The 26,653-nt window shown below is 36.8% G+C and overlaps 1 protein-coding gene across 1 annotated transcript in view; it reads left to right on the forward strand.

Annotated features, from left to right (window-relative positions):
* Positions 1-1,116: 1,116 nt before the first annotated feature.
* The window catches only part of LOC102129302 (putative protein SEM1), an 80,000-nt gene continuing 54,463 nt past the window's right edge, over positions 1,117-26,653 (forward strand). Inside the window, 2 exon segments of the mRNA XM_065541206.1 lie at positions 1,117-1,180; positions 1,270-1,358. Of these exon segments, the coding sequence (XP_065397278.1) occupies positions 1,117-1,180; positions 1,270-1,358 (153 nt within the window).

The raw sequence follows: 26,653 nt of genomic DNA on the forward strand, positions 1-26,653 counted from the left end.
AGAACAGAACTTTATATTAGACATTCACTAAATATTAATGAATGAACAAATATTAAATGAATGACTGAATGGGAAGCCTTCTAATCTACTTCTTTTTTTTTTTCTTTTTGAAAATCTTGCTTTGTCGCCCAGGCTGGAGTGCAGTGGCGCGATCTCGGCTCGCTGCAAGCTCCGCCTCCCGGGTTCACGCCATTCTCCTGCCTCAGCCTCTCGAGTAGCTGAGACTACAGGCGCCCGCCGCCACGCCGGGCTAATTTTTTGTACTTTTAGTAGAGACTGGGTTTCACCGTGTAAGTCAGGATGGTCTCAATCTTCTGACCTCGTGATCCGTTCGCCTCGGTCTCCCAAAGTGCTGGGATTACAGGCTTGAGCCACTGCGCCTGGCCGCCTTCTACTGTACTTCTAACAAAGTCCTATAAAGGTAAGTCAGCCTTCTTGTTAAGACATACGTTCCATTGCCTTGTTTAAACAAACTAATATGATTTTTTAACGTACACTGTATGTATTTTAAAGTCACTGTGGCAAGAGAAAGATGGCTTTCCATTTAGCTCTCTCTAAACTTTAACTCGACAAAATGAATCACATGCGGTCATTGGAATGATAATTAGTGGAATTATTAGATCCACATTTGATCATTACCACAACTAGAATGTGTGTTCACTAAACAGTGAATAACCAGGCCTTCCTTATTCTGTGCTATAGTTGTAAAAAGAAACCAGAGGTAAGTGTTCTATCCTTTATAGTGCATAATAATAATAATACAAATATTCTAGATATATAATAATAGCTAGAAGGGTGGATTCCTGACTTTTCCACCTAGGTGTTAAGGACAAAAAGTAACTTGAGATATCGGGGCCACCACAGAACTTTACCCTTTTACCCAGGGAAAGTAAGTCTCCACATATTTGTCACCTCCATCTGTAACACATCTTTAATGGGTCACATTTTATATTCCCTTCAGCTGAGTCTAGAAATGATTAGTTATTTAAATCATTCCAAGGCTACTGTTAAGTAAAAATATTTAAATGTGGAACAGATGGTCAAGTATTGAGGCAATGAAGATATTATTTAGGGCAGCTGAAAAGTAGATACAAGGGTAGGGGCGATCAATTCATGATGCTCAGCACCTGCAGCCAAAGTGACTACAGCGAGAAGCAGCAGCAGGTTATAGGCGTCGAAGGTTTGGGAGCCTCTGCCATTTTGTGAGGGGGCCAGGGCATCAGTCTAGAAGAATGACCATAAGCCTCTGTTTCTTTGCTGATGGGACAGAATGTCCATTAGAGCAGGAAGAATTTCTGGAGCAGCAGTTCCCTGAATTGTTCCTGAAAAGTGGTCCCAGAGATCCAATTGGTGGAGAGGTAGGTGAGATTTCGACCCTCACCCCCTTCTCCATTGCTTCAATTGCAGCAGTTCTGCAGATTTCATTTGAAACAATCAACATTTTGTCATGTGGAACTTTGCAAAATTATTCTAATTATCTTGAATTAATATAAAAATATAGCTATGAATGTTCTACTTTTCTTACAAAAAGAGTAATGGTAAGAGGGGTCTGCAGTAAGTTTAATAAACTCAACACCTACAGTAAATAAACCTGCAGAGCCAGGCACAGTGGCACACACGTGAAGTCTTAGCTACTGGGGAGCCTGAGGTAGAAGGGTGGCTTGAGCCCAGAAGTTTGAGGCTATCCTTGGCAATATAGCAAGACCCTGTCTCTAAAAAAATAAAATTAAATTAAACAGTATGTACTGGCTTAGGAACAGCAGCTAGATCAACTGAAAAAGGAGTGCACAAATAATATATATATGGGAATTTATTATATGGTAGAGTGTTATTTACAATCAAGTGGAAAATGATAAATTATTCAACATATTTGATATAGGAACCCTATCACATAATTGCCACAGGGGTTAATAACTTAAATATAAAAAGCAAAATCCTATAAGCACATGATTAAAATACAATTTTTTAAAAAAATTTGAGACAGAAAATATTAGAAAGCTGAGGTGAACACCAAAACCAGAAAAAAGAAACTCTTAATTTTAACTATATAAAAGTGGTTACCATATGACAAAAAAATTAAAAGTGAGATTGAAATACAACATGTAAAAAACATCTTTGGAATATATAGGCCAACAAACGGTTGATATTCTTATCCTATCCAGTACTGTTAGTACTATAAAACAAAACGCCAAACAGAAAAATATACTAAAAGACATTAATTGTAGTTTACTAAAGAAATTTAAATGGCCAATAAATTTATGAAAAAAGCTAAACTCATTAGCATTTAAGGCATATTTATTTTTAAAAATTTGGTTGATAAGAATGTATCATTTTGTCAAACACATATAATAAATGATACTCTAATATACTCTGGGTGACTTTACAACTTGAGTGCAAATTCTGAGGTGGAGCAATTAATCAATATGTATCAGAAGTTAAAGTGTGCATACCTTTTGACCCAGATATTCTATTTTCAGGAACTTATTTGGAGGAAATAAATAATCAGACATATTTTTAAAAAAAGATGTTCATTGCAGAACTATTTATAATAGGAATCTGAAGCAACCTATGTGCCACACGTGGATTATTGTCCAGTGTATTATTTGGAATAAGCTAGATTATACTGCTGTAACAAACAGATTCTGAAGTCATGGAGGTTTTACATCTACAAGTTTTTTGGGTTTTTCTATTGAGTGTCTGGTGACCTCCTCAGGGCAGCACCTTCTTCAAGCTATTTCTATCCCATAGCTCCAGCATTTCTGTATAATGCCACCGTGGCAGGACTTGCAAAGGCTTGTCACTGCCTCCACTTATAAGTGACATGCATTGTTTTCATTTAGAGCTAATTGGCCAGAGCTAGTTATTTGGCTCTGCCTAACTTAAGGGAACTAGGATGTGTATCCTTCTCTGTGCCCAGGAAGAAGAGAACAAGATATGGGTGAGCTCTAGTACTCTCTACCACATGTAGCCTTTAAAAGTGCTCTAGTCTTTGTTTACTAATACAAAAGATTGTCCAAAATACACCATGTAGACAGAAAAACAAAACATGTTTTAATAATTCATTTGGGACAGGTGCAGTGACTGACACCTATAATTCCAGCACTTTGGGTGGGTGGGTCGTTTGATCTCTGGATTTCAAGACCAGCCTGGGCAACATGATGAAAACCCATCTCTACTAAAAATACAAAAAATTAGCCAGGTGTGGTAGTGCATGCCTGTAGTCCCAGCTACCTGGGAGGCTGAGGTGGGAGGATCACCTGAGCCTGGGAGATTGAGGTCGGAATAGAGAGATTGTGCCACTGCACTCCAGCCTGGGCCACAAGTGAGGCCTTGTCTCGAAAAATAATTGATTTGTTTAGGGGGTGGGAGTAAAAGCACAGACAGGAAAAATATGCAAATATATATCTCTAGATAGAAATGGAGAAAATATGGAAGAATTTATATACTAAAAAGTTATAGTAATTGTTTTTGAGTGATGGGATTATGGATACCTAAGTCTGTTTAACTCAAATTTAGATGTTAACATGTGTATCCCTAAAGCATAGTAACTAGCACTGTGGATCACATCCCTAAAGTATAGTAGCTAGCTCTGTGGATCACATTAGAATTTACACTGCTCATTAACTATTCTGGCTCGTTTAATCCTCTTAATAACTCTAACATAAAGATTTTATTATATCCATTTAACATATGAAAATCTAACTCGGAATTTAAGTGATTTACCCAATATTAGTCCATAAGTAGGGCTGCAAGGGTCTACCAACTCAAAATACCATGCTCCTTTTTCATTCTTTACTAAATGCAATAATTTATTGGATCCTGATGAAATGTTTTTCATTCCAGCAGACTAAGGCTTCCTGGATTCTTGCCATGCAGATCATGGTCTGAGTCTGAAATTACTCAGATGTCTTTTTTAAACAAAATTAACAAATGTGCGGTTTAGGAAGACCTTCTGCCTCTTTTATGTTTCTACCCACTTTTCACTTCATATTTATTCTCTGCCTTGTGAATTCCCTCTCTCCTTTCTTCCTTTCAACCTCTTCGTAGACCACTCTTCGAGAAACAACTAGGCCATGCTCTTCATTCTCTTCTTTAACTTTACTGTAGCTCCTCCCTTGTGTGCCTGTACCCCTTCCATTTGTTCTACCTTCTGTGCACTGATCTAAGTTTACTACTTTGCTCAGCTGATTAAACTCATCCCAGGTTGACCTTTTGATGGTTTTGGACTCCCTCAGAATCTTTGCATATCGTAATCCAGCACCATTACATGCATGCTTGTATTCCCACATGTGTAACACCCATTGATTTACCCAACTAAACTTCTGGAAGGCAAAGTCTGTATTCTCTGACCTTTAGTTCTTTTCTGTTTCATAATGTGGCAGCCATGGACATGCATCAGCTGGTCTCCTTCAAGAGAAACTCCTGTAGGAAGTGTAGTCAAGTGGTAGCCCCAGCTCCCACCCCTCTGAATGTACTATGACCTTCATGGTGAGACCACGCTTCCCCTGGGCTGCTCCCCACTAATGATGAACATGACAGAGTGCTGGTGCTGGACCATTCCTGTGGGATGTAGGACTCCTGCGAGGGGCACCCTCAACTCTGTGTACTAACTAGCTTTCTGTGACTGCTATAACAAATTACTGCATATTAGGTGGCGTAAAACAACAGAAATATAGTCTATCACAACTTTGGGACCAGAAGTCTGAAATAATGGTGTTGGCAGGGCTGGTTCCTTCCAGAGGCTCTGGGGGAGAATCCATCTCATGCTTCTTTCCTAGTTTCTGGTGGCTGTCAGCAATCCTTGTTGATCCTTAGTTTATAACTGTAACATCTACCTCTGTCTTCACGACCTTCTCTGTGTGTCTGTATTTTTTTTTTTTTTTTTTTTTTTTTTTTTTTGAGACAGAGTCTCACTCTGTTGCTCAGGCTAGAGTGCAGTGGCACTATCTTGGCTCACTGCAACCTCCACCTCCCAGGTTCAAGCAATTCTCATGCCTCAGCCTCCCAAATGACTGGGACTCCAGGTGCACACAACCACGTCTGGCTAATTTTTGTATTTTTTAGTAGAGATAGGGTTTCACCACGTTGGCCAGGCTGGTCTTGAACTCCTGACCTCAAGTGATCCACCCGCCTTGGCTTCCCAAAGTGCTGGGATTACAAGTATGAGCCACTGCACCTGGCCTCTGTGTCTTCTTATAAAGACACTTATCATTTGATTTAGGGCCCACCTGGATAATACAGAATTATCTTGTCTTGAGATCCTTAATTATATCTGCAAAGCCCTTTTCCAAATAAGGTCACATTCACAGGTCTCGGGTGAAACATATCTTTAGGGGAATGGGTTGGGGAGGGATGCACCATTCAACCTATTATGCTTAGGGAATTTTGCTAAACATGGCCAAAACTTCCTCAAAACTGTACTGTCATCAGAGTCTTTCCTATCTCGCTTCCCTCTCTCCTTTCACATGGGTCAGACCTGCATTGTCTTAAGTGCTCTCCTGTATATTCCTAGTTTCTTTCCTTTTATTCTTCATAGGCATTTCCTCAAATAAATCTCTTACATGTCTAGCTCTTCTTGTTGAGTGTTTCTCAGAGGACCTGAACTGATGCACATAGTATCTGGTGAATGCTTAATACCTGTTTCTGAATGAACATTAGTGCAAGGGTTTCTTCTTTCCATTACACTTCAAAACAGGAATAAACTGAATTTTGTAGGCAATATCCTAATTTTCCTGCATCCTGGTTCTTCCTTTTTGATCACATAGACCAGTCATTCTTTTTATTTATTTATTTTTATTATTATACTTTAAGTTCTAGGGTACATGTGCATAACGTGCAGGTTTGTTACATATGTATACTTGTGCCATGTTGGTGTGCTGCACCTATCAACTCGTCAGCACCCATCAATTCGTTAGTCATTCTTAATATTTTTCTACTTTCCCGTGTGTCACACTCCTCAGATTGATGTACAAAAGCAGAGAAGGCAGGGCATAGCTGATCCTGCCCTACTAGATCAAACCCCTTCCTTTTGCCTCTCACTCAAGGAAGCACAGCATAATAAAAAGACTTGGATAATCCGGAGCTACTCTAATTTACTTTTAAAAGCAAATAATTTGTAAAGTTTGGACTATTTTCTTATTTCTAGTTATAACTTCTTTCAACATACTTCATAATTGATTCTGACATACATTGCATGTATGTGATATTGTGCAGTATGTTGCAATATCACAGTTAAGAATATTGCTGTAAATATAAGAAAAAACAGCCTATAAGAGTGTCCAACAGATGAGTGCAAATAATAAAATCATGCTTTATGAATGGAATCATAAGCGATTTTACAATCAAAATAATAAATGCAGTTCAGAAAATATTAATGCACTTCAGTTGGTAATTGCATTTGCCATTATCAAGTGCTCAGTAATATAGTACTTAGCTATTCTAAAGTCACTCAGGTATGTTAAACAATTAAACATGAGTCTGGGGAATAGCTTTGTTTAGCCTTTTTCAATTATGGAACCATGTATCGTGTTCAGTGTTTTCTGTATTAACTCTATGAGACAATAGTATTTTAAAGAATTGTATTACAACAGTTGTAATAGAACAGTTGTACTAAATGACTTTCCCTCACTATTTCTCAAACTTTCTATACTATCTTGCTGAACTTATTTTAATGAATAAATTAAAATATTTAAACCCTAGACATTTTTATTAATAGAAACCTAATTTTTAATTCAAGGAAGTCCAGCTTCCAACAATCCCGTGTTCTTTAAATAGTGACCACTGACCACCATGACAATAACTTCATGGCAAAAGTGTGAAACTCGCCATTTATAGATTAGACCATTAAGTAATGCCATTTAGTTACATAGCTGAAATACTACTGTGCATAGGTAAAAGCATTCTCATCAAACTAAAGCACTTTACAATGTAACAACCTGGATCTGCTTTTATAATGCCACAATCCCACCCCACCCTGTCCATGTTTTTATTTGTTTTTAGGAAGAAAAAAGAACTAAATAAGGACATTTGGAAATGGCAGTCAAATTATATCTGAAAATACTTAAGGCAATAACTCATGTGACTTTAATGTCTGGCAAGGTATGGCTCAGGTCCTAGAGCAGTGTACCTCCAAGACAATTCAAATATTAGCAACTTTAGAGTACAAAACTAAGATTTGTAAGATGGTGCTTTTAAGTGAGTCACCATCTTGTGTGGAAAAAGTCTGTCCCTGCTCATATTAATCTAAAGACAAAAATTAAAGAATGCTTTCATGAAATTAGTGGGATTTAAGCCACTGGATGAACATAAGAGATCTGCCTCATGGTAAGTTTCTGTTATTGGACATTCTTGATTGGATCACAAAAGTGCCCTAAAAATCTAAATGTCTGTCAAAGACCCCAAGTCCTCCACCTTTTTGGCAGGGGCTCTCAGCAGACATGGTGCTCTGGCAAACACTCAAGTAGGGAAACCACTTCAGTTTGCCTGGGACTGAGGGGCTTCTTGAGATGTGAGACTACCAGTCCTAAAATTCAGACAGTCTCAGGCAAACTAGAAAGAGTTATCACTCTACCAACCCTCATGTTCCTGGACCCCTCTTACTGCTTTTCCAGCAGTATATGTGGGATAGTATTCTCAAGGAAGATTTTGATTCAACTGGAGTGGATTACATCTTGCAGCAAGACTAAAAACCCTGCCACTTGCCAAATATCAGGGGAAAAATTTCAGAGCTGCCACTTCCCTAGACAGCCCAGGTGTCCTCTGTGACTATCAATATAGTAAGAGCTCTGAACTCCTGCACTCCCTGTCTCAATTTCTGCCTCACCTCTTGCCCCAGGCACTGATGTGCCAAGGTTCTGAGTAAGCCCCATGGGATTATGGAATTTGATCTCCTTCTGGTTGCTGAGCACATATTTTATTTATAATGGATCATTTGTTCATTTGTTTAGCTCAACAAATATTTGTTGATTGCTAAATATGTAGTAGGCACTCTTCTACTTGCTACAGATACTTTAATGGGCAAAACGGGGAAAGTACCTGTGCTCAAAGAGCTTATATTTTAAGAAGGGAGAATTGGATAACTGAAAAATAAAATAGAAGAACCAGATAGTTCAGTTGATCATAAGTTCTCTAAATTCAGTAAAATTCAGTGATTTTCATTAACAATCACTAATAAGTAGCAATCAGGTTCTCAGACATAGCTGTGGCTTTGGAAGCAAATAATACAGTTTTAAAGTAGAGTTTCTCAGACTTTAGTATACATATAGAGTTCCTGGGGATTTTGTTAAAATACAGATTCTAATTCAGTAGGCCTGGGGTGGGGCCATAGATTCTGTTTTCTAACAGGCTTGCAGATGATGTGTTACTGCAGGTCTGAGGACCATACTTTGAGTAGCAATGTTCTAAAGACATTAATAGGGAATTATGCTTGTAAGGGAAAGCTCAAACTATTGGCTCCTCTTAGGAAAGATGGGCTCAGAATGGTCATTGCTGTAGATCTCCTGGAGAATTCTGGATGTCAGAAGAGACTTGGGATTAAGAATCAAAAATCATAGAAACTCCTGAGAGAATAGGATGTTCTTTCAGACAGCAGGAAAATCCAAAGCATATTTTAACACCCCAATTAACTACAAACATTATGTTCAATTTTTTTTTTATTGTTCGTACACTGGCATTTGCTGCATTCAGGCTTCATTTGGAATCTTGAATATCATACCTCATGTTTGAAAGTGAACCAAATACAACAATACTTTTTTTTTCTGCCAGCGTACCTCCCCATCTCAACCTTGACCTAATACATCATTTACAAACAGAATTTTTATAAACTACAGAATTCCAATGGTACAAATGGCCTGGTCACCAATCTTTACAGGACATGTCTTGCAAGGGGCAATTTCCTTTGTGACCCTCTTTTTAACTGAGCTGTGAGAAACAGCAGAAGAGTAGCAGTGAGTAAGCAAGAATCCTGCGTACAGGGAAGATCCGGGCCCAGTGTGGCTCATCTAGGTACCACTTTTCAACTCCTATCATCACATCAGCAGAACCACAACAAGCTCTGTGCAAGCCAAAGGGGAAAGTGCCATTGTAAAACTGAAGACAGCTGCTTTCATAATAGAACTAATTGCACACTGCATCACAGAACCAAATTAGTGGTGAAAACAGTTATACAAACTGACAGACAGTGAAACATGACTCACTTAGGAATTGCTGCCAGTCAGGCACATTGTCATTGGACACTGTTCAAAAACCCACACCTGCATTTTTTGAATAGTAAACATATAAGATGTAATTACCAGGAAAACATATGCCACTTTTCAAATGTGACAACACTACATTTTTGCCTTTGGACCGTGAATGGCATGGGACTACACTGACCACAATACTTATTCATTCCCAGGATTCTTTGCAGATAAAGCAAAGCATAATCAAAGCTTACAACCCCCTATTCATACTTAAGAGACTATCTTTAGCCTAAGAAATTTTAAAGGATCTGTTCTGCTGACAGAGATTCCTAAATGTCCTCTAGACCATCAATCAAGGAAACATCAACACTGGAGATATAAGAAACATCGATTCTAAAATGCATATGCTTATATAGGCTCAGCTTAAAAATTCAAGCTGCAGTGGGTTGGGGGGTCTTCCCTGATTTCCCTCTCAGCTATACAGTAATTGCTGTCTCAATAACAAACAGGTGTTCAGAGAAGACTTCATCTGTTCTTGTAGCCTACGCTCACATTTCTGCATTCTCAGCTGCAATCTGTATTAGAGAATTTGCAGGTGATATATGTGTGATACATATATATCCTCATGCCAGCTACAACCCAAAGGGTGATTTTTTTTTCCCTCATGATGGGTAGGTGGCTACAAGTGATGACAAACTCCTTGGCTTCTAACCAACTAGGTGTAGAATAATGACCACTGGGAAAATGTGCTTTAGGCTGAAGCATGACAGTTTATCCTTAAACAACAGCTCACACTCGATGCTGTTTTTAAATATTTAAATTGTGTTGAACATCATTCATTCACAAAGAAGGGTGAGTAGAATTTCATTCCAAAACAAATCACAGAATAAAACCTGTTCAATATCCTCATGAAGATCGTGCCTGTGGAATGTTCCAGCTTTGGCTAATGGAGACCTGAAATTGCTGACGAATTGTAAAACTATATAGTGACTAATCCTTCTTTCTCCTGCTCAATTAATTAGTTAAACCTAAACATAAATCCAGAAATACTTGTGAGAACTCTGCTGGTTTTTGTCAACACATAAGAGGTAGGTACTGAAAATGATCAGCATTTTCTTCAGGTGAAAGATGTGGAGGATTATATAAATATTTTTCAAAGATTGTATTACTTCGCAAGTTCTAGAAATGCTTGTGTAAGCAAAAGAAGGTGTGTGACAATTGGTTTGAGAGTATAAGGAGGGTGTATTCAGTTCGAGATGAGGAACTGTGTGTAGCATTTTAAAATTTTACTGTAATTCTTTACATATTTGCTTCCCCTCAGATGGTGAGTTCCTTAAAGACAGGAACCATCTTATTCATCTTTGAATCTCCAACATTTAGCAGTAGGTGTTTGATCAGTCTTGGCAGTTGTTGGGTTCTCTTTATCTGAATTTGCCTCATGGATTGCTTCAAGATTCAACATGATTGTCAGGTTTGGCTAAGAAGCAGTCCCCTCCCCAAGAAATCAGAGCAAGGTTCTTCTGAGAGAAACGGAGAAGCCTGCAGAGCAGCTGCTTAGCTTACAGGCTGATTCAAAGGATGGGGTACAAATATGCAAGCAAATTAGGTTCTCAGGTCTCATTCTTCAGCACCATTTCTGAAGGAGGGAGGAAGAGAATCTTTTAGGCTCTTCAAACTCCTCAGCATTGCTATATCAACTATGGAAATGTAAGCCAGACAATCTGGATCCAAATCTTTTTTCAACTATATCTATTGTCCAGATTCAACATGTTAAGCTGGAGGATTTACAACACAGGATAGAAACATCCATCCTATTGTTTGTATTTATCTGTATGGGCCAAATATGCATAGCCTTTGGAATGTGTATTAAATAGTGAAAATTCAGGGCTCTATGCATAATGCTAAAATAACTGGGATATATGTTTAAGAAACCTAGATTTTTCTGAAAATATTGAGTATAAAACACTAAGGAATAAATGTATTTGCCAAGCATTGAAAATCTTTCAGAAACCATGTTATCAGCATCTTGTTGGCAATACATAAAACTTAGTGCTAGCCAAGTGCTAACAAATAGTCTCTATGCTGGCAGCACACTAATTCCTCGGTCCTAAATTTTTTTTCCCCTCATATGGAATGTTTTAGCAAGTTGTTGAGTTTTACTACTTCAGCTTTAGGAACTGCTTCTCTCAAATCCTTTGGAGTTCTGAGCAGCTCGTGATTTCCTTCATTTAATCTTTCTGTGTCCCCTCAAAAACTGTGAACCATTACTGCTCTTCAAATAAAATTAGTAAGAAAGTTAGAATACATGGGACAAAATTTTTGAAATATCAGTTCAAAGAAAGAATAGCACCCATACAACTCCACAACCCCAGGACCTGGGGGTCAGATTTTCTTTGGGATCATAAGGAAAGCCGCAAATACCGAGAGTGGAAGAACCTAAAGAGGGGTGCATCTACTTCCTGATTCTCCTCAAATCCAGAGGTTTCAGTGGGGTCAGGGAAGGCTTTACAAGAGAATGAGCGAATGGTAGGTTATGAAGAAGTGGTTATGAGTAAGGGATCATAAATAAACCTTTAAAAGACAGCTGATCCTTGAATAACATGAGTTTTGAACTGCATGAGTTTACTTAAACTTGAATTTTATTCTGCTTCTGCAACGCCTGAGACAGCAAGACCAAGGTCTCCTCTTCCTCTTCAGCCTACTCAACGTGAAGACAATGAGAATGAAGACCTTTGTGATGATTCACTCCCGCTTAATGAATAGTAAATATATTTTCTCTTCTTTGTGATTTTCTTAATATCATTTTTTCTCTAGCTTAGTTTATTGTAAGAATATGGTATATTATACATATATAAAATTTGTGTTAATCAAGTGTTTATGTTATTGATAAGGTTTCTGATCAGTAATAGGCTATTAGTAGTTAAGGTTTGGAAGGGTCAAAAGTTATGTGTGGATTTTCAACTGCAAGCCAGGTCAGTGCTCCTAACCTCCATGTTGTTTAAGTGTCAATTGTATGCTAATATTCACTAACATTAAACATTAAAGATAGTTTATAAGAGAACACTCAATACTATTTTTAAAAAATGTATTAAACATCTATAATGAGAAAACAAAGATATGTTATTTAAGCAATAGTTTATTTCTCTATAGCACTTTGTATTTATATTATGTTCATCTGATCCTTATAAAAATCCTGTTTTAAAAAGCAGGGTATATATTAACAAATTTTACAGAGATAGAAACATAGGAGGTGCTTAGTGCTGCAACTGATGCATCATAATTCTCTGTTATTGGAGATGAAAACTTTAAAAAATTAAATTAGGAACTGAGATGTTTATGTTAAACATATGCAAAATTTATAGTACTAGAAATTATGAAATAAAGGACAGGCTAGCAAAAGTGTTTGTGGAATTGTGTTTTCCTAGCGGTCTTTAAAAGCATTAAGAGAGTTTCATTTCTCTGTGATGGTTTAACACTGATGGGCTGATGAAGCCACCTTAGCTAGGGATTGGCTCTCCATTGGCCCCTTCCAGAATTTAAACTAATTTGTAAAACTCAGGACTGGCTATATAATTTGTGGGACACTCCTGCTTAAAAATTAAGAATTTCAAGATGGTCACCATAGAGCACTCAGTCAAGCATGGGGCCCAGTGTGAATGCACAGGTTGTGCCGGCTGGTCCTGGTAGCTTCTCAGCTAAATGAAGGGTTATGATCACAAATGCAAATATAAAATAATGAAATGTTACTGCTACCACCAAGCATGTGGATTTTCTCATTCATTGATTATATTCTGTTTCCAGTCATGAGTCTGTATGTATATGGCAGTCAGTGCAACAAGTTTACTAAGAAATTCTAAAAAACAACAGAAACCTGATGAATCCAGAATATGGGAGCTCAGAGTAAGTTATTTCCTCAGGTTAATGCTATGATGCATAAACCACTATATTTAGAAAAAAGTGACAATAGAAAATTAAGAAAATTTTCAAATTCACATTGAAAGAAAACAAGAAACAATGTAACTTGCATTTAAAGATTTATTGTTAAAATATATATTTATTTTATAGACATTTTAAACATTGGACTAAACAGTAAAGAGTTTCATATATATATATATTTATGTATCTGTTAGTATGTTTTTGTGAATATATAGTTGTCTCTCAGTATACGTGGGGGATTGGTTCTAGGAACCCCTGCAAATACTAAAATTCAATGATACACAAGTGCCTTATATCAAACAGTGTAGTATTTGCATATAACCTATACATATCCTCTTGTATATGTTAAATCATCTTTAGGTTACTTATACTTCCAATAAAATATAAATGTAAATAGTTGTTATACTGTGTTCTTTAGGGAATATGACACAAAAAAGTCTGTACATGTCCAGAATTTGTTTTTTCAAATATTTTTGATCTGAGGTTGCTTGAATATACACATGTGGAACCCACAGATGTGGAGGGGTAACTGTACACACACAAAAAATCCATTTCCCATCCTCCACTCCCACCTCTCCACCTCATCTTAACATTGTATTGTAAGCATTTTTATGTCATCATTGAAAACATAATTTTCAAAAGCTATATAACATCTCAATATAAAAATTAAATAAAAATTCATAAAAATTCAATCCTTTTCATATTCTTGAAAATTTACATTGTAGGGTAATTTTGACTTGTTTTATTTGTTTTGCTCTCATAACAGTGGCATACAGATCTTTGTCCATATGAATTGACTTAACTTAAACGAAGGGTATTTGAGTTTGTGAAGATCCTGATATATATTAGTAATTTTCCCCCCAAAATTTGTAGCAATTTAAACTCTCACAAACCATATATGAATGTCCAGTTCCTACACCCTCATTATCGTTAAATATTACCATGTGTGTTTTCTTTAATTTTGCCAATTTCAAAGATAAAAATAATACTATCTACTTATTTAACAAAGCTTTTTATTAGTACTGAGATTAAATTATGTCATTTTTTATTTTCCATTTGCATGTTTTCTATTATGAATCATCAGTTCATGTCCTTTTTCCTATTTTAAAATCAAGATAATAGGGCTTTCACCCTAAAGACTCTGCCAAAAACCTGCGAGAGCTGATAAAAGACTTCAGTAGAGTTTCAGGATATAAAACCAATGTACAAAAGCCAGCAGCATTTCTATACACCAGTAATATTCAAGCCAAGACCCAAGAATACAATACCGTTTACAATAGCCACACAAACAAAATACCTAAGAATATATTTAACCAATAAGGTGATATATCTCTACAAGGAGAACTACAAAACACTGCTGAATGAAATCATAGATGACACAAACAAATGGAAAAATATTCCATGCTCATAGACTGGAAGGATCAGTATTGTTAAAATGGCCATACTGCCCAAATCAATCCATAGGTTCAATGCTATTTTTATCAACTATTAATGTAATTTTTCACAGAATTAGAAAAACCTATTCTACATTTCATATGGAACCAAAAAAAAAAAAAAAAAAAAAAAAAAAAGGAGAGCCCAAATGGCTAAAGCAATCCTGAGCAAAAATAAAAAAACCAGAGGCATCACATTACTCAACTTCAAGCTACACTATAAGGCTACAGCAACCCAAACAGCATGGTATTGGAAAAAAAAAAAAAAAAAAAGACACATAGGCCAATGAAACAGAATAGAGAACCCAGAAACAAAGCCACACACCTACAGCCATCTGATTTTCAACAAAGTTGGCAAAAATAAGCAATGGGGAATGGGGAAAGGACTCACTATTCAATAAATGGAGCTGAGATAGCTGGCTTAAGAATGAAACAACCCCTACCTTTCACCATATAAAAAAATTAGCTCAAGATGGATTGCAGATTTAAATATAAGACTTCAAATGATAAGAATTTCAGATGAAAACCTAGGAAACACCATTCTGGACATGGGCCTTGGGAAAGAAATGTCTAAGACCTCAAAAACAATTGCAACAAAACAAAATTGGTAAGTGGTACCTAATTAAACTAAAGAGCTTCTGCACAACAAGAGAAACTATCAACAGAGTAAACAGACAGCCTAGAGAATGGAAGAAAATATGTGCAAATAATACATCCAACAAAGGTCTAATATTCAGAATCTATAAGGAACTTAAATAATTCAGCAAAAAAACAAACACATAACCCCATTAAAAAGTGGGCAAAAGACATGATCAGACACTTCTCAAAAGGAGACATACAAGGAGCAAACAAGCATATGAAGAATGTTCAGCATCACTAACCATCAGAGGAATGTAAATAAAAACCACAATGAGACATCCCTGCACACCAGTCAGAATGGCAATTATTAAAAAGTCCAAAAACAACAGATGCTGGCGAGGCTGCAGAGAAAATGAAACGTTTATATACTGTTGGTGGAAATGTAAATTAGTTCAGCCACTGTGGAAACAGTTTGGAGATTTCTTTTTCAAAGAACGTAAAGCAGAACTACCATTCAACCCAGGAATCCCATTACTGAATATGTACCCAAAAGAAAATAAATCATTCTACCAAAAAGACCCGTGCACTCACATACTCATCACAGCACTATTCACAGATAATAGCAGATATATGGAATCAATCTAGGGGCCCATCAATGGTGGATTAAAGAAAATGTGGTCCATATATGCCATGGAATACTACACAGCTATAAGAAAGAATGAAATCTTATCCTTTGCAGCAGCCAGGATGCAGCTGGAGGCCATTATCCTAAGCAAATTAACACAGGAACAGAAAACCAAATACCGTGTTTTCTCACTTATAAGTGGAAGCTAAACACTGGGTACTCATGGAATAAAGACGGCAATAATAGACACTGGGAACTACTAGGGGGTTGAAAACCTACTATGCTCACTACCTGTGTGACATGATCATCCGTACCTCAAACCTCAGCATCACACAATATGCCCATGTAACAAACTTGCAGATGTGCCGCCTGAATCTTAAATAAAAGTTGAAATTATTTTTAGAAGGTAACAGTGTTTTCTTATTGATTTACAAAGATATCTTTATAGGTGAAGTTTAGCTATCATTATCTGTCACCTTGGCTATAAATATTCGTGTAAATTTGAAGTTTGCTTTTTGATCATATTTCAGGTTCAAGAATGTTTCATTTTTACAGACATAATATTTTCTCTATTAATTTTATTATTAGAATGCCATTTTATATACTGAGATGAGTTGAATATTTATCTATTTTTAATTTGTTTGATTTTAAAATACTTAATCATTTAAATCATATGAAATTTATTTTTGTGTATTGTGTGAACCCAACATTGTCTTGATTTCTTTTCCCTAAATATCCAATTTTCTCGACACTCAAATGCAGCCTAATTTTATTAATTGGTGATGTTTTCTTTGTCATAAAGTTTTAAAAAATAAATATTAGGTTGTTTTCAGAGTTTTGAGTTTCATTCAGTTGATCTGCCGATTGATTTTCTGTACTAGTGCTACTGTTTGTATTATTAGTTTTACAATGTTAAGAATTCTTTTACAATTTTTTATATAAGTTGTAAATTTACCCTTCGTGAAGATTTTTGAATTGTTTTTATAAATTATTTTTATAAAATCTTATCTTTATAAATTATTTATATATTATAATTTATTAGGTTGATGCAAAAGTAATTGCAGGTTTTGCTATTACTTTTATATGGCAAAAACAATAATTACTTTTGCACCAGACTAATATTATACAATTATTTTTATAAAATCTTAATGTATCAAGATTACATTAAGCCCATGAATTCATTTGGGAGAACTGTCTTAACATTTCATTTATTCAACAAGTATTTATTGAGCACATATGAAACAGGCCCTGGTCTGAGTGCTGAGGTTGCAGCAATGAATCCAAAGTTTTTGCCCCAGGAGGCTTATTTCTGGCTTATCCAAGGGTATTGCATCCTTTTCAACACATTATTTTAAATCATATTTTATATATTTTAGTAAGGCTTTTTTTTCAGTGTGATAACTTTATGCATATGGATCCCATCATTTCCAGTTGGAAATAGAATTTCCAATTCTTCTAGAATTTTATACTGTGTTTGCTTTTAGCGATCTGGCATATTGTAGGAGCAACACAAAAACAAAATCTTGTTGAGTGGAGAAATTTATACTTTCATTAAACATGTGAATGGAATTTTTTTGTTCAACTTGTTATTTCTGGTATATATTATATTAGCTATCTATTGCTACATACCAAATTACTCCCAATAGCAGCTCAAAACAACATGTAAGTATTATTTCACAGTTTTTGTGGTTCAGGAATTGGCCATCGCTTAGGCAGATTCTCTGCTTCATGCTCTTTCAAAAATCTGTAATCAAGGTGTTGGCCCAGAGTCTGTGGTCTTAACTGAAGGTTCAACTGGGGAAGCATCCACTTGCCAGCTTACCTATACAGTTGTTGGCAGGATTCAGTTCCTTGAGGGCTGTTGGCTAGAGGTCATTCTCAGTATCTTGCCAGTTTGGAACCTTGAATATGCTAGCTTGTTTTACCAAAGAAAACAAAAGGGAGTGTCTGCTAACATGAAGGAAACCACAATCTTATGTAGCAATGTTAAGGGGATCATGGATTTTATTTATAGCAACCATAGCAAGTTCTCACATTGAAAATCTGAGAAAGATCCTTCATGGTTCTGACTAGAGAAGAGGAGTAATCGTTGTGAAATATGACCAGCTTCTTAGCAAAGAACTACTGTCCAGGGGTGAAGACATTACCAGAGCTTTATCTCAGCTAAGGAAAGGGCATTTCTCCCACTCCAGTCTCCTCTAACCTTTCTGTCTCACCAAAAGGGGGAACTGAGAGCAGAGGGTGGAGCTATGTTTTTGTGGAGTTCACAACTCAGAGACATATGCCTAAACAATGGGAGTATAAGATGTTACAATGCTTCCCCTCCTTCATACTTCACCACCAATTAACAGGACTCCACTATAATAGTAGATTATAGCTGAAAGAGCTGCAAGACATAGATGCTCTTTGAGAAGTACAACTTAGGGAAGCCCAAAGTCAAATGGGGAAAAAACAAGGACATTAGAGGAAGGTGAGTCCTTTTGCACCTATACCTATAGAAAATTTTAAACACAATTCAACTTTTAGCCAGATTAGCATAAATCCTCACACTGAAGGCCTATTTGCCTCCAATTACACAACACAATATGTCTGGTTTTCAGTAAAAATTTACAAAGCATATAAAAGGCAAACATACAAACATAGTCTGAAGAGACAAAACAACCACATCAGATTTAGGCTCAGACATGGCATAGCTTTTGGAATTAGGGTTGGGAATTTAAATTCAGACAGAATTGAAAATAGCTATGATTAATATGTTAAAGACCCTAACAGAAAAAGTAAGCAACACTCAAGAATATTTGAGTAATGTAAGCAGAGAGACAGAAAGTCTAATAAAGAATCTAAAGAAATAAAAAACACTATTAAAGAAATTATAAGTGTATTTGATGGGCTTATAAGTACACTCAAAACAAAGAATCAGTGAGCCTGAAGAATATAAGTGAACAGAAACATTCTAAACTGAAGTACAAAAAGAAAAAATAATTAAAGTTAAAAAAGAAAAAACAAACAGAATAGAACCTCAAATAAATGTGAGAAATTTTCAAAAGGTATAATATCCTCATAATTGGAATACCAGAAGGAGAAGAAATTGAGGACCGGGCAGAAAAATTATCTGAAGTAATAATGGCTGAGAATTTTCCAAAATTAATGAGACATGAAACCACAGATCCAGGAAGCTCAGAGAACACCAACCAGGATAAATACACAAAACAAACCAAAAAAAAAACAAAAACAAAAACAGAAAAACAAACAAAAAATCTAGGCATATCATAATCAACCAACGGCAAATCAAGGACAAAGAAAAAACCTTGAAAGGAGCCAAAGTAGGGCAGGGAAGACACATCACTATAGAGGAATAAGGGCAAGAATTACTGCACGCTTCCCATTGAAAACCATGCAAGCAAAAACAGAGTGGAAGTAAATATTTAAAGTACTGAAAGAAAAAGAAAACACCAACTAGAATTCCATATCCAGCAAAATTATCTTTTAAAAGTGAAGGAGAAATACTTTCTCAGGTAAACAAAAACTGAGAAAATTAATCACCCATAGACATACCCTGAAAAAAATGTTGAGACTTCTTCAGGAAGAAAGAAGTTAGAAAGTTGGCTCTATATTCAGAAAACAGAAGTGTCAAAGTAAAAATAAATGAAAGTAAAATCTTTTACTTCTCTTACTTGTAATTGATCTAAAAAAAAGTGTTCAAAGCAACAATGCTAACAATGCATTTGGTGATTATAACACATGGATAAGAGAAGTGAATGACAACAATGTCACAAGGGGCCATAGAGAGAAATTGAGAATAGTCTGTAATGAGACACCTATACTAATCATTAGTGGTGGCGTGATTTGAAAGGCTTATATTAGTTAAAAAATGTATATTGTAAATTCTAGGGCAACTACTAACATTTTTTAAGTAAAATTGATGCAATAATATATGAAACAAAATGGCATTACATAAAATTCTAAGTTAAAACCAAGGAAGGCAGTAAAAGAAGGGGAATAAACCAAAGGAAATGAAATAAATAGGAAAGTGTCTAGTGTAGTAGATATTAATCCAACAGTACCAATAGTTACTTTAAATGTGATTGGTTTAAATATACTTAGTAAAACAGAGATTGTTAAGAGTGTTTGAAAAATAGGACTCAGCTATGTTGTCTATGAGAAATACACTTTAAATATAAAGGAAAAAATAGGTTAAAATATAGAGACGGAGAAAGATATGCCACATTTAACTAATCAAAAGAAAGCTCAAGTAGTTATATTAATTTCAGACAAAGCTGACTTCAGAACAAAGAAGATCACGAGGGACAAGGTGTAATGAAGAGCATTACATCATGAAAAAGTATTCAGTTCTTTAAGAAGATATAACAATCCTTGATGTGTATGTGCCTAACAAAAAAAATCAAAGTACATGAGGCAAAACTAATAGAAGTGCAAGGAGAAATAGATAAATCCACTATTGTATTTGGAGACCTCACCATTCCTCTGTTAGTAATTGACAGGTCAAACAGGAAGAAAATCAGTCTTGATCATGTGACTTGACCAGCATGATGCATCAACTTGATTTCATTGATATCTATAGAATACTCCAACCAATAACAGCAGAATACACATTCTTCTCAAGATCACAAGGAACATTCACCAATAAATACCACATTTTGGGCCACAGAGAACTTAAAAGTATAGAAATCATAAAAAGTATGTTCTCACATCACAATAGAATAAAACTAGAAACCAGTAACAGAAAGATAGCTGGAAAACATTCCCAAATTATTTGGAAATTAAATCACACACTTCTGTTTTTTTTTTTTAATTATAGTTTAAGTTCTAGGGTACATTTACACAATGTGCAGGTTTGTTACATATGTATACATTTGCCATGTTGGTGTGCTGCACCCATCAATGCGTCAACACCTGTCAACTCGTCATTTATATCAGGTATAACTCCCAATACTATTCCTCCCCCCTCCCACCTCCCCACAATAGGCCCCAGTGTGTGATGTTCCCCTTCCTGTGTCCAAGTGATCTCATTGTTCAATTCTCACCTATGAGTGAGAACATGCAGTGTTTGGTTTTCTGTTCTTGCGATAGTTTGCTGAGAATGATGGTTTCCAGCTGCATCTATGTCCCTACAAAGGACATGAACTCATTCTTTTTTATGGCTGCATAGTATTCCATGGTATATATGTGCCACATTTTCTTAATCCAGACTGTCACTGATGGACATTTGGGTTGATTCCAAGTCTTTGCTGTTGTGAATAGTGCGACTATAAACATACGTGTGCATGTGTCTTTATAGCAGCATGATTTATAATCCTTTGGGTACATACCCAGTAATGGGATGGCTGGGTCATACGGTATTTCTACTTCTAGATCCTTGAGGAATTGCCATACTGTTTTCCACAATGGTTGAACTAGTTTACAATCCCACCAACAGTGTAAAAGTTTTCCTATTTCTCCACATCCTCTCCAGCACCTGTTGTTTCCTGACTTTTTAATGATCGCCATTCTAACTGGTGTGAGATGGTATCTCATTGTGGTTTTGATTTGCATTTCTCTGATGGCAGTGATGATGAGCATTTTTTCATGTGTCTGTTGGCTGTATGAATGTTTTCTTTTGAGAAATGTCTGTTCATATCCTTTGTCCACTTTTTGATGGGGTTGTTTGTTTTTTTCTTGTAAATTTGTTTGAGTGCTTTGTAGGTTCTGGATATTAGCCCTTTGTCAGATGAGTAGATTGCAAATATTTTCTCCCATTCTGTAGGTTGCCTGTTCACTCTGATGGTAGTTTCTTTTGCTGTGCAGAAGCTCTTTAGTTTAATTAGATCCCATTTGTCAATTTTGGCTTTTGTTTCCGTTGCTTTTGATGTTTTAGACATGAAGTCCTTGCCCATGCCTATGTCCTGAATGGTATTACCTAGGTTTTCTTCTAGGGTTTTATGGTATTAGGTCTAACATTTAAGTCTCTAATCCATCTTGAATTAATTTTCGTATAAGGAGTAAGGAAAGGATCCAGTTTCAGCTTTCTACTTATGGCTAGCCAATTTTCCCAGCACTATTTATTAAATAGGGAATCCTTTCCCCATTTCTTGTTTTTGTCAGGTTTGTCAAAGATCAGATGGCTGTAGATGTGTGGTATTATTTCTGAGGGCTCTGTTCTGTTCCATTGGTCTATATCTGTGTTTTGGTACCAGTACCATGCTGTTTTGGTTACTGTAGCCTTGTAGTATAGTTTGAAGTCAGGTAGCGTGATGCCTCCAGCTTTGTTCTTTTGACTTGGGATTGTCTTGGCAATGCAGGCTCTTTTTTGGTTCCATGTGAACTTTAAAGCAGTTTTTTTCCAATTCTATGAAGAAAGTCATTGGTAGCTTGATCGGGATGGCATTGAATCTATAAATAACCTTGGGCAGTATGGCCATTTTCACGATATTGATTCTTCCTATCCATGAGCATGGTATGTTCTTCCATTTGTTTGTGTCCTCTTTTATTTCACTGAGCAGTGGTTTGTAGTTCTCCTTGAAGAGGTCCCTTACATCCCTTGTAAGTTGGATTTCTAGGTATTTTATTCTCTTTGAAGCTATTGTGAATGGGAGTTCATTCATGATTTGGCTCTCTGTTTGCCTGTTACTGGTGTATAAGAATGCTTGTGATTTTTTCACATTGATTTTGTATCCTGAGACTTTGCTGAAGTTGCTTATCAGCTTAAGGAGATTTTGTGCTGAGATGATGTGGTTTTCTAAATATACAATCATGTCATCTGCAAACAGGGACAATTTGACTTCTTCTTTTCCTAACTGAATACCTTTATTTCTTTCTCTTGCCTGATTGCCCTGGCCAGAACTTCCAACACTGTGTTGAATAGGAGTGGTGAGAGAGGGCATCCCTATCTTGTGCCAGTTTTCAAAGGGAATGCTTCCAGTTTTTGCCCATTCAGTATGATATTGGCTGTGGGTTTGTCATAAATAGGTCTTATTATTTAGAGATACGTTCAATCAATACCGAATTTATTGAGAGTTTTTAGCATGAAGGGCTGTTGAATTTTGTCAATGGCCTTTTCTGCATCTATTGAGATAATCATGTAGTTTTTGTCTTTGGTTCTGTTTATATGCTGGATTATGTTTATTGATTTGCGAATGTTGAACCAGCCTTGCATCCCAGGGATGAAGCCCACTTGATCATGGTGGATACGCTTTTGGATGTGCTGCTGGATTCAGTTTGCCAGTATTTTATTGAGGATTTTTGCATCGATGTTCATAAGGGATATTGGTCTAGAATTCTCTTTTTTGTTGTCTCTGCCAGGCTTTGGTATCAGGATTATGTTGGCCTCATAAAATGAGTTAGGGAGGATTCCCTCTTTTTCTATTGGTTGGAATAGTTTCAGAAGGAATGATACCAGCTCCTCCTTGTACCTCTGGTAGAATTCGGCTGTGAATGCCTCTGGTCCTGGGCTTTTTTTGGTTGGTAGGCTATTAATTATTGCCTCAATTTCAGAGCCTGCTATTGGTGTATTCAGGAATTCAACTTCTTTCTGGTTTAGTCTTGGGAGAGTGTAAGTGTCCAGGAAATTATCCACTTCTTCTAGGTTTTCTAGTTTATTTGCATAGAGGTGTTTATAGTATTCTCTGATGGTAGTTTGTATTTCTGTGGGGTCAGTGTTGATATCCCCTTTATCATTTTTTATTGCATCTATTTGATTCTTCTCTCTTTTCTTCTTTATTAATCTTGCTAGTGGTCTGTCAATTTTGTTGATCTTTAAAAAAAAAACAGCTCCTGGATTCATTGATTTTTTGGTAGGTTTTTTGTGTCTCTATCTCCTTCAGTTCTGCTCTGATCTTAGTTATTTCTTGCCTTCTGCTACCTTTGAATGTGTTTGCTCTTGCTTCTCTAGTTCTTTTAATTGTGATGTTAGGGTGTCAATTTTAGATCTTTCCTGCTTTCTCTTGTGGGCATTTAGTGCTATAAATTTCCCTCTACACACTGCTTTAAATGTGTCCAGAGATTCTGGTATGTTGTATCTTTGTTCTCGTTGGTTTCAAAGAACATCTTTATTTCTGCCTTCATTTCGTTATATACCCAGTAGTCATTCAGGAGCAAGTTGTTCAGTTTCCATGTAGTTGAGTGGTTTTGATTGAGTTTCTTAGTCCTGAGTTCTAGTTTGATTGCACTGTGTTCTGAGAGACAGTTTGTTATAAAATCTGTTCTTTTACATTTGCTGAGGAGTGCTTTACTTCCAATTATGTGGTCAATTTTGGAATAAGTGTGATGTGGTGCTGAGAAGAATGTAAATTCTGTTGATTTGGGGTGGAGAGTTCTGTAGATGACTATTAGGTCCTCTTGGTGCAGAGTTGAGTTCAATTCCTGGATATCCTTGTTAACTTTCTGTCTCGTTGATCTGTCTAATGTTGACAGTGGGGTGTTAAAGTCTCCCATTATTATTGTATGGGAGTCTGGGTCTCTTTGTAAGTCTCTAAAGACTTGCTTTATGAATCTGGGTGCTCCTGTGTTGGGTGCATATATATTTAGGATAGTTAGCTCTTCCTGATGAATTGATCCCTTTACCATTATGTAATGGCCTTCTTTGTCTCTTTTGATCTTTGATGGTTTAAAGTCTGTTTTATCAGAGACTAGGATTGCAACCCCTGCTTTTTTTTTTGTTTTCCATTTGCTTGGTAGATCTTCCTCCATCTGTTTATTTTGAGCCTATGTGTGTCTCTGCATGTGAGATAGGTCTCCTGAATACAGCAAACTGACGGGTCTTGACTCTTTATCCAGTTTGCCAGTCTGTGTCTTTTAATTGGTCCATTTAGTCCATTTACATTTAAGGTTAATATTGTTATGTGTGAACTTGATCCTGTCATTATGATATTATCTGGTTATTTTGCTCACTAGTTGATGCAGTTTCTTCCTAGCATCGATGGACTTTACATTTTGACATGTTTTTGCAATGGCTGGTACCAGTTGTTCCTTTCCATGTTTAGTGCTTCCTTCAAGGTCTCTTGTAGGGCAGGCCTGGTGGTGACAAAATCACTAAGCATTTGCTTGTCTGTAAAGGATTTTATTTCTCCTTCACTTATGAAACTTAGTTTGGCTGGATATGAAATTCTGGGTTTAAAATTCTTTTCTTTAAGAATGTTGAATATTGGCCCCCACTCTCTTCTGGCTTGTAGAGTTTGCCGAGAGATCTGCTGTTAGTCTGATGGGCTTCCCTTTGTGAGTAAACCGACCTTTCTCTCTGGCTGCCCTTAACATTTTTTCCTTCATTTCAACTTTGTTGAATCTGACAATTATGTGTCTTGGAGTTGCTCTTCTCGAGGAGTATCTTTGTGGTGTTCTCTGTATTTCCTGAATTTGAATGTTGGCCTGCCTTACTAGGTTGGGGAAGTTCTCCTGGATGATATCCTGAAGAGTCCACCATTGCTGAGGCTTAAGTAGGTAAACAGAGCAACCTGGAAGCTCGAACTGGGTGGAGCTCACTGCAGCTCAAGGAGGCCTGCCTGCCTCTGTAGACTCCACCTCTGGGGACAGGGCACAGCTAAACAAAAAGCAGCAGAAACCTCTGCAGATGTAAATGACCCTGTCTGACAGCTTTGAAGAGAGCAGTGGGTCTCCCAGCATGGAGGTTGAGATCTGAGAACGGACAAACTGCCTGCTCAAGCAGATCCCTGACCCCTGAGTAGCCTAACTGGGAGACATCCCCCACTAGGTGCAGACTGACACCTCACACAGTGGGGTACACCCCTGAGATGAAGCTTCCAGAGCAAGAATCAGACAGCAACACTCGCTGTTCAGCAATATTCTATCTTCTGCAGCCTCAGCTGCTGATACCCAGGCAAACAGGGTCTGGAGTGGACCTCAAGCAAACTCCAACAGACCTGCAGCTGAGGGTCCTGACTGTTAGAAGGAAAACTAACAAACAGAAAGGACACCCACACCAAAACCCCATCAGTACGTCACCATTGTCAAAGACCAAAGGCAGATAAAACAACAAAGATGGGGAAAAAGCAGGGCAGAAAAGCTGGAAATTCAAAAAATCAGAGTGCATCTTCCCCTCCAAAGGAACACAGCTCATTGTCAGCAACGGATCAAAGCTGGACGGAGAATGACTTTGACAAGTTGAGAGAAGGCGGCTTTGGTCGATCAAACTTCTCAGAGCTAAAGGAAGAACTACGTACCCAGTGCAAAGAAACTAAAAATCTTGAAAAAAGAATGGAAGAATGGATAACTAGAATAATCAATGCAGAGAAGGCCATAAAAGAACTGATAGAGATAAAAACCATGACACGAGAATTACATGACAAATGCACAAGCTTCAGTAACCGACTCAATCAACTGGAAGAAAGTGTATCAATGATTGAAGATCAGATGAATGAAATGAAACGAGAAGTCTAGAGAAAAAAGAGGAAAAAGAAATGAACAAAGCCTCCAAGAAATATGGGATTATGTGAAAAGACCAAATCTACGTCTGATTGGTGTGCCTGAAAGTGAGGGAGAAAATGGAACCAAGTTAAATCACAGACTTCTAAATAATGCATGGGTCAAGGAAGTCTCGAGAAATTTTAAAACATTTTGAATTAAATGAATATAAAATAACAGATGCTGGTGAGGTTGCAGAGAAAAGGGAATGCTTGTACACTGTTGGTGGGAGTGTAAATTAGTTCAACCATTGTGGAAAGCAGTGTGGTGATTCCTCGAAGAACTAAAAACAGAGCTACCATTTGACCTGGAAATCCCACTCCTGGGTATCTACCCAAAGGAATATAAATTATTCTACCATAAAGACACATGTGCTTGTAGGTTCATTGCAGCACTATTCACAGTAGCAACGAAATGGAATCAACCTAAATGCCCATCAGTGGTAGACTGAATAAAGAAAATGTGGTACATGTATACCATGGAATACT

This window comes from Macaca fascicularis, chromosome 3 (genome assembly GCF_037993035.2).
Source record: "Macaca fascicularis isolate 582-1 chromosome 3, T2T-MFA8v1.1".
Lineage (NCBI taxonomy): Eukaryota > Metazoa > Chordata > Mammalia > Primates > Cercopithecidae > Macaca > Macaca fascicularis.